The following is a 9,493-nucleotide window of genomic DNA, read 5'->3' on the forward strand; positions in this document are numbered from 1 at the left end:
TCAAAGAGGACACAACAACTTTACAAGGGTGCTGGCAAGAGCTTGAGAAGTATATAGCCCTGAGAGTAAGACACGAGCAAACATACCTTTTTACAGGAGCTGTAAATTCCATCCAACATAAAGGGCCTTCGACGTCTCTCAGGGTTGAAAGGTGAACCAAAGCGAATGTAGTGTTTAGGTGTGGTACAAATTAGCGGGGAGTGGATGAGACCTGGCAACATATTGAGGGTAGTTGCCAAAACTGTCGGGTCGGTAGTAATGCGCAGAGGGCATTCAATAGGGCACTCCTGCTTTTCTGCCTTGTCATTCAGCCATTCGGTAACAAGATACTGCAGGAGAAAACACACATGTCAATGTGATGAGCACAGGGGAAGAAGAAAGGCAACATGGCACGAGGGCACATGGGGAAGCGATGCACAGGTCAGCCTGCGTGCTAAAACCTCCCTCCTCTGCAACATGGAGGAACTCAGCCGGGACCTCCTCATCAAACCCAATTCTCATCTATTGCAGGCACGACGACAGGTAATCCAGATTTACAGATTTTCTAAACTTATTAGAAGGTTCTCCCAAAATTTGATCGCCTTGTTCTAAACTAGTTTCTAGTTGCAAGCCTTAATGGATAAAGTATTAATGTAAAATGCTAACTTATGTCCAGTATGTGGCAACTGCCCGAGAACTTCTGCAGTTATTCCTCCTTTCCCTTACAAGTTTCTCCCAGCTTGTACATTATAGATTGCAATCACATCCTCTCTTGATCTTCAAGTCTAAGCTGAAAGCTAACCTCTCTGTCCTAAATAAATACCTCCCAGCCTGCCATCCCACCCCATCCCAAAAAGGATACCCTCTCAGTATCTAAGCTCTATGCAGACTTGCTGTAAAGATCAGCTAATTTTATTTTTCTGATCTCTGTGTGTACAGAGCTGAGCAGCCAGACACTGACCCATGATGAGGGCTCTTAGCCACTGCAAAACAACACAGTAAATATAAAGCCACATCATTCCAACCGATTTGAAGAACTGTTTCCCTTGAGCCAACTTCTCCCCAAAGGCCTCACAACACCTCCTCTTCCCCCCTCCAGTTTGAGCACTCAATCATATTTACCTTTTTAGTTTTGGGGTACTTTACTGCAGCTCGATTAGACTGAGATCCTGCAGCCAGGACAGCAGTTGGGTCAGATCCCGTCAACTGTCTGCCTTCTCCTGGACCTTCCACGTTGCTGACATCTGTTGCGGTTACCAAGCTGGCAGTGCTCCCTTCCTCTGGGACAGCCTGCGCGAGTTCAGCTTGCTGGGAACTGGCTTGTTTCTGCCTTCTCAGTCTTTGCGCTGAACTGGTCCGGTATCGAGAGAACCGACTTTTTGGTCGAGGCCTGGAGGGTTTTGCTGGAGCTGGCTTAGTAACTGTTTTTTCGGGGACAGCATCCTACAATTATAAACTGTAATTAGTCCAAGCACCTCTAAAACTATTCCTTTTCTCTGCATACAGGATCAAAGACTGAGGTTTATTTACTGACACTACCTGATTCATAAAATCTGGTTGGATTCTGTTTGTATTGGCTCTTAAGATGGCTTTGGGGACCCTTCTAAAACACACTGGCACGTTATCATTTTGTCTGCTGCATTCTTAAAGGGGTCAACAAGAGCACTGGTCTTAAGGAAGAAAGCAGCAGTATGAAACTCGTCACTTGTCTCAAGGTAACTGCTCTTACTCCTGATCTGATCATTCCTGGTAAGTCTCTGAGCTCTGCCATATAATCAGAACACATGCATCCAAAAAACCCAGAAAAAACCCAAAAGAATTCCTCAACCACTGCAGTTATGCATCCCACTTAAGTTCACACCACACCAGTACAGCAGGGGCCCACTGGACGAAGGAGCTGGACTTGTCCAGCCCAGAGAAGAGAAGATTTAGGGGCACACAACAGCAGTCTTCATGCATCCAGACTGAAGCCCCCAAGCAGCAGCAGCAGTGCATCAATGTACACTGACTGAAATAAGAGGTCTGGACCGGATACAGGGCAGAATTGGAAGAGGTTTCCCAGGGGAGCTGTGCAATCTCCATCCTTGGAGGTATTCTAGACAAGACTGGATAAAACTCCAGTCAACCTGGTCTGACCTCAGAGCTGGTCCTGTCTGACGCAGAATGGATCAGAGACCCTCTTGAAGCTCCTTCCAACCTTAACAAACTCATGACCAGATATGCTGCCTATGGGCTTGGTATAACCTATTAAACAGTCCTATCTTTGTCTTACCACTACTTGTGAAGACCTTCGAGTGTTCACTCCAGTATTGCTGTTGCTGTTAGAAACATTTGGAGCAGCAGCACTCAGCGCTGAACTTCCATCTTCAGTTTCAGGAGTCTCTGTTTTAACTTCCTCCAGCTCAGGAGCTTCAGAATTGATGCTGATTTCAGCATCAGTGCTGTTACGTTCTGACGGTTGCTCTCGTCTCCTCTTTCTCTTTTCCAAGTTTTCAAACATGTGCATGATGGCTTCTACCTTCCTGTCTTCCCGGGACTAGAACACAAGAGTAAATTTAAGACAGCACTGCAAATTATACACATAAAGAGGAGGAGGCAAGAAGAGATATGGGATGAAGCACAGGAAGGAGAACAACTGCCAAACAGCAATGTCAAGAGCCAGAAAAGGGACAGAGAGAAGTGGTTCTTCTCAGATATTTGCATTTTTCAACATGGCAAATTTCCCAGAATAACAACAACATAATCGTGTGTTCATAGACTAACTAGAAGAACTAGACTTTGTTCTTAAATAGGACCACTTAGATACTACTGAGTTGTATTTAGAAAACAGCCACAAGGAAATGCGTAATTTTGGAGAACTAAAAACCACGCAAAAGATTGAAGAGATGACCTTGAAACAAAAGATTTACGCACTAATGACCAAACATTAGAAGCAAACAGAAGCCAGAGGCAACAGGAAGAGTAAGTGAATCAGTAAAACAAACCACACAAACTGACTAAAATGATTCAGTTTCATTCCTTCCCTGATGACCAGAGATCACTCAGCTCAAAAATAAAAGCTCTAAGCAGCTTACACAGTGGATAAGAATAACAGAAAATGAGAGAACAGAGAAGGAAAACAATGGTATTTATTAAGCAGAGAGAAAGGACAGGAACTCTTATCACCTAGCTGTGTCAGAAACAGTTGGTAATGCCGCATGTAAAAGGCCCAGTACAATAATGCTGCAGAGGCTGGCAAAACCCAGGCTGAATCAAGTGAATTTTAACAAGTGGGGTCAAGTGCCTTCTGAGACTCGGCATAGAGGAGAAAGTATGTTGAAGAACACAGCAGAAGTCAATCCCAGCAGCCTGACCTTTACAGGTTTCTGTTTGAAAATATTCAATACACACCAAATAAAAAAAATAATAAAAAAGAGACTGGGAAAACTCTAGATACAGGTATTTACCTGGTGCCAAGTATAGAAAACTGAATCTTATTAAAGGAGATTAACTGGTGCAGGAACTGGGTTTACAGGCTGATGGGAAACTAACGCTTCACTTAAGTCTTCTTTAACTCTACTGTCCCAGGAAGAGATCAGCTTCCTTGCATTAAAAAGAAATCTTACCTCTAAGGTTAAGGGCAGTTTGATGGAAGTCTGCTCTTATTCAGATTTCAACACAAACAGACTCTGCTTTATCTTGCTTGCTCTAAAAAATCCATGAGATAATCCCAGGATCTCTCTGGTGAGTGGCCCCAGGCTCAGCAATTTGCTGCTATCTTAACATTTAAAGCATTCTTGGGAAATTTACACATGGAAGATGCATATCTCCATTAGAGAAAGAAGGGCAATTAAAGGTATTTGGTGAACAAAGGAAAAAAGGAACTCCTAACTCCAATACATTTGCTGGCTGCTAGAAGGATGGGAACACTTGTTTCTTCCTTGGGTTTTTGGTTGGTTGCAGTTTCTTTCATTATGTTCTGGTTCTGTTTTGGTTTGGGTTTTATTTGTTTGTTTTATTTTGGGGTTTTAAATTATGATTTTTTTTAAATTAATGAGTTAAGTACAGCCAGAACAGCTCCATCCACAAAACATTCTAATCCAAGGAGCAATCCCAAATGCTGTAAGAAGCACAAAACCAAACAACTCTAGTCAGTGCAGAAGAAGGGCGAGAAGGAACTGTGCTATCAAAGATCCAAGAGCACCATGAAATATTTTGAACAGAAGACTGATTAAGACAACAACGACTGGGAGTATAAAGGGATTTCCTAATAAGGACATAGCAAATTTTGTTGACTTGTGCCAATAGTGCTGTTGGTGGTCCACCCTTCTTAGCAACTCTTGCCACTTAATCCTACCCTTTTCTCACATGGCAATATGTTTATAAACCCACACAGGGAACAGATAGGTGTTAACAAACCTAACCCAGTAAAATGGGTCAAGTTTTAAGAAAAATCAGGTTCTGGTTAATCATACGGCTCCATAAATTCTTGTACTGGCAATAAGGAAGGGCAGCAGGCACGTATAAAGGGTGCAATTACCTTTTTTTTTAAATCTAGTGCTGACTGACTTGTTAATGGTATGTTTTAGACTACAGAATCGCCCTGAAAGTAACAGTTAAATCTTTCAACAGGGAAACAAATCTGTTGTGTACCCTCTAAATCTGCAGTACCCTAACAGAAATCCTGTGATGTGGACTCAACCTGGGGTTTTTTCTCATGGTTTTTTGTTTGTTTTTAAATCACATTACTTAAGACCAATGATGGTTGGAATTAGTGTTGAAACAAGTGTAATAACCAACTGAACCTGTTGGTCACTGCATGAAGCAAGTCCTAAGGCAGATGATACCCAGACTGAGAAAATACTTGCCCGTCGACTGTGGACCAAGGTTCCCTGTTCATCTACAGGCTCCTCTTTCTCCCCTTCTTGTTTCTCCTCCTTCTCCACCACCTGAAAGAGAAGCCCAGACTTAGTATGTCAAACAAAATCCAGCACTGTTTTAAAGTTTTCAAGATTCTCATGGTAATCTAAGGTGCTAAAGTTCAAAACGGCCTCCTGCAGTTTCTGTTCTGAAGATCCCAGTGCCGTAACAGATCAGATCCCACACCACTGGATGATAAAAATATACATAACAAACTGCAAAGGGCTTTACCTCATTGTCACTGACCGCTGCAGGTGCCTCAGGAACTTCCTCTGTTTGTTGACTGCTGTTCTCATCCGATGCAACACCCTGCTGCTCCATTTCGAGCTCCTTTCGACGGGCTTTTCGCCGGCGTGTTTCTGCCCCAATCAGTGTGCCTAAAACAGGTGGAGGTAGGTGTTCTGCAGCATTTGGGCTACGTTTCTGCACAGGGCAATTCCGGTTCCCCTTGTGGCACGCACAGTCCACTTTATAGTTGCTGCTCCAAAACACAAACATAATTTGTGTTACTCCTCATTTCTCAACCCTTACACAGAAACATTCAATGCATCTCCTACTAAACATCTCACCACGTGCTAAAGCAAGGACAGCAGGCTACCTTATGGCCTCTATTGGAGAATATGCCAGCAGAACTGGACAGAATAGCCGGAAAATGCAATTCAGTAGAAAACGGAGCAAAATGTAGAATGCGAGGAAAGGGCTGGAGGAAGATGTCCAGTCCAGGAGGGCAGTGGAGAGCTCCTGGGTGAGGTGAAGGACTCACCAGATGTTGTACTCATAGTCAAAGGCGATGGTAACCTCTGTGTCCTTGGCAATGGTGGCAACAGCATAGATGCACAGGTGGATCATCCCATCAGCAATCACATGGCGAACCTTGTTAAACAAAGTAGAGAGAAACTAACATCTCCACAAGTCGCACTTCTTACTTCAAAGAGGGAAGCCTCCTTCTGCAAAGCAGCTCTTAGCTATTCCACGAATGATTAGCTTAAATTCTCCATAGGGAAAAGCCTGCTTCACTGTTCTGCCTCATCCTGTGCTTTTCCACTTAATGCTAAGTGCCACCTGCTTACCCAACCACCATTCTGCAGCCAAAGGAAAGCCATAAAAGAAACCTTTTCCTTCCCAAGAAAAACCTCATGTTCCCAAACGTTCTGGTCTCACCTTCCGTACAGAAACCAAACAAGCACAAGATGTAGAGAATTTACCCCATTTACAAACTTATTCTAAGTTTGAATACTCTTAAAAAGGGAATACACTACACCTGGGCAAAACATTATTTGTAATTAGGGTGATGAAGAGAGAATTTACCTCTGCATTTGGAGTGCAGGAACGCCTGATGAACCTGGCATCATTACCAAAGGTGCGGGCATCAACACACATTTCAACACCATTGAACTTGGAGTAGAACAGCACAAAGGGATATGGCCTGGAGAAGTAACAGAACATCTCAATCCCAAAATACCCAATTCCCACAGCACTTAAAACAGGTATCTCACTTCACTGGAAGCAGCGCTTCCATCAGTGCTATCGCTCTGGAGGCTGACGCACGTCCGTCCACCAGCAGTTTAACAGAACTACTTCAGAGCATCGAGCTGAGGTGGTACATTTGATTTCACATTTCTATGAATGGCACAGCTCACAAGGGCCCTGCAAGTGTACGTAATTCCACAGAGACACTAGTCTCTCCATGCCGTGATGCTCTCAAACTCATCACTTCATAGTACTCTTACTTTTTGAAGAAATGCCCATTGACCTCGAATTGCTGTCGTAACATAACCTTCCCTCGATACTCAATTATAAGGGTATCTAGTGCCAGGTCTCTTGCTGCCCTCAGGATCTTCCGGTGCTTCTGAACCCGAGTCACCCTTCCCAGCTGCAGCTGCAACAAAAACCAGAGCAAAAGGTAAGAACTTCAACCACCAACCTCTAACTCGTGAAGAGCATTTTACCTACATGAAAAGAAAAATTTATCTATCTAGTAGCAACACAGAAACTCAGCCAGGTGAACACATTGTTTATTCTGTAACAGTAATGACCAATGGCCTCGATAATATTTACAAAAAGTGAAGAGGATTTGTTCCTTTCTTTCATCAAGTATCTCAGACCAAGCATTTCAGTCTTGCAGCTAGGAGGCACAACCAGATCTGTCAGTCGCTGCTAACAGGAAACTGCCCTGCAATTATGGCCACCTTCACAGCCAGAATAACTCAAATCTTCCCTAAATTGTGGGTTGTCACACACTCCGAGAAAAAATCACAAGCTTTTCCTTCTGCAAAGGATGGTAAACTCTAGCTAACAAGTCAAAGACTTCAGCTGGCAATTCTGTCTCCATCCAGAAAGTTCTCTTCATCTGCCTGCCTGACTAATGCTGTGGATTTTATTTTAAATAGAGAAAGAAATGTTAAAGTAGTGACAGTTTGCTGAACCTTCTTTATATTCAAGTCTACAGCTCTATTACAATGGATTTTCACAAAAACCTGTCTTGCAGCATGAAACCACAATGTTCTTTAAGCACAGACATCCAAAGACCACAGATTTTACAGAATAATGGAGGGGATATTATGAGCACTAGGGCATGGGAAAGACTTCTTCCATAAAAACAAAGGACTTTTCTTGCTTAACAGGTTGAACTTCTCTGTAAGTAAAAATTATCTGAAGATGGCTGGCTGCCTCGCCACAAGAGCTGTGCCTCCTCTTTCCTAAGCACGCTATTCACCGCACACAAAGACCTAGTTCTGATGCTTTTCTGGAGTGAATTGAGGCATAAGTATTCTTACTTCAGTAATAATGACAGTCATCTGTCTAAATTAGAAGTAAAAGTCAAAGATTTTATTAAAAGTAAGCTCCCAGCTTTTCCTGATAAAATTCTCTTGTTAGAAACAACTACTGAGCAGTCTGCTCAAATGGATAAAAATCACCTCAGTTTACGAAGGGGCTCAGTCTGGACAATGACGGAACGTATGATGTTCTGATCTTGTGAAAATAAAGTTAATGCCTTAAGGCAGCACTCGGCACAGGGAACCAAATAAACTCCCTCATACCAACCATATCAAAGTATTGAACCACAGATGACTTTTTTGTAGCAATCTCGTACGTGCTGTGAATTAAACCTCTTTGGGAAGAAGATGGCTTTTATGGTTTGAATATGACACTCTACTGCAGGTCTTGGATCGGCCAGTAAAGTAACATCTAGTTATTGTTGACTCCTCTCACTCAGGACCAGGGTGAAGATAACGTTATAAAAATATTCATTTGAAACCTATGTAGATGGGAGCAATGGTCTTGCTATTCCAGATCTCCTCTTAGAGATATATCCAGTGCTACATCTATCATGCCTACACGGTATATCTCTTTTTCATACCAGTATCTGCCAGCAATTGGAAAAACCTCGCAGGGTGTCCTTCATCTCTTCGGTCCTGATAGGAGCTCTGAGATGATTCCCCAATTTCACTGAACCGGCATAGAAGAAACATGGTATTTCCAGGCTATGAAGCCACACTGCTGGCTCTGATTTCTGACCAACAAACCCATGGCATGACTGAACCGTAGGATAAAGCTGTTTACGTTGCTGACAGTAATAGTTTTCTGTGGAGAAATTATTTTTAAATCATTGGATATGCTTTGTACTATCCAACCGTGGTAACAGAAAATAAATAAATGGGCCTAGATTTGTTAAGTGTGTGAGAGAAGGAGATAAGGAGAAAGTATCTGAAGACTGTAGATAAATTAGGGCTGAGACACAAGCGTGTCTTCAGTTGAATAGTTTTGTTTATATACTACCACTTGTTTGCTGTTATGGGCCAGACGGCCTTTAGGGTTCCTCCAAACCTAAATTATTCTACTACTCTATAAAATTCTCTTAGTATCTTTCAGAGACGTGAGTTAATGTCTGGCAGCCTTTACTCTCACCTTTGGCCCTTGCCTGACTTGTGTCACTGTTCACCTGATGCTGGAAAACAGCTTGGGGAAAGCAAATGGGATAAGGTGGGGTGGTGTGAAGGTACCATGAAGGTAAGAGAAGCTCTGCGTCTGTAAAACTTAACAATTATCTGAGTTGGGTAAAACAGAAATGATCTCATAGCTTTCCTGATAAGACCCTAGCTCAGCTTGCTGTCGTTCTCTGAATTTATAAATATGAAGAGGATTAGCTGCCATGCTTTCATGTGTGAAAAGAACAAACGATTTTATTCATGTCATAGGCTAGGGATTGCTGACTGCTAATCAGACAAAACTGTTCTGATGTGTTTGCAGAGCAACATCTGCATAATACTCAGTGGCTTTATTTTATAAAGGCCCTTTCGCTCTTCACTTCAGAATGTGAAATCAATCAGGGGGTTGAGCTCAAGTCAGCAATTATCAGAGGCAACAAAGGGCAAATACTGACCCTGGGTTTGGTTTGGCAACAGCAGGCGGAAAAGTCATTCACAGCTTTTGGATTGTCAAGCATCTGGCAGCAGCCAGGACTAAGATGATTTTATTCATTACACTGAACAGCTTCATATTTTCACAAGTTTCCCTCTGCTTCATGAGGGCAGTTGAGAATTGGTTTATCCAAAACATTCCCGTGATCGAAATCCCATATTCTGCATGTATAACTCTCAACCCATCTTTCCCT

At 42.7% G+C, this 9,493-nt stretch overlaps 1 protein-coding gene across 1 annotated transcript in view; it reads right to left on the bottom strand.

Annotated features, from left to right (window-relative positions):
• SETD5 (SET domain containing 5) overlaps positions 1–9,493 on the bottom strand; it is a 39,501-nt gene that overhangs the window by 19,161 nt on the left and 10,847 nt on the right. Inside the window, exons 8-15 of the mRNA XM_010178614.1 lie at positions 6,609–6,757; positions 6,187–6,304; positions 5,642–5,751; positions 5,110–5,356; positions 4,827–4,907; positions 2,252–2,515; positions 1,102–1,422; positions 87–329 (exon numbers count right to left, since the gene is read on the bottom strand). Of these exons, the coding sequence (XP_010176916.1) occupies positions 87–329; positions 1,102–1,422; positions 2,252–2,515; positions 4,827–4,907; positions 5,110–5,356; positions 5,642–5,751; positions 6,187–6,304; positions 6,609–6,757 (1,533 nt within the window). The remainder of the gene's footprint in view (positions 1–86; positions 330–1,101; positions 1,423–2,251; positions 2,516–4,826; positions 4,908–5,109; positions 5,357–5,641; positions 5,752–6,186; positions 6,305–6,608; positions 6,758–9,493) is intronic.

Source organism: Mesitornis unicolor, unplaced genomic scaffold (assembly GCF_000695765.1).
Source record: "Mesitornis unicolor isolate BGI_N332 unplaced genomic scaffold, ASM69576v1 scaffold7012, whole genome shotgun sequence".
Taxonomy (NCBI): domain Eukaryota; kingdom Metazoa; phylum Chordata; class Aves; order Mesitornithiformes; family Mesitornithidae; genus Mesitornis; species Mesitornis unicolor.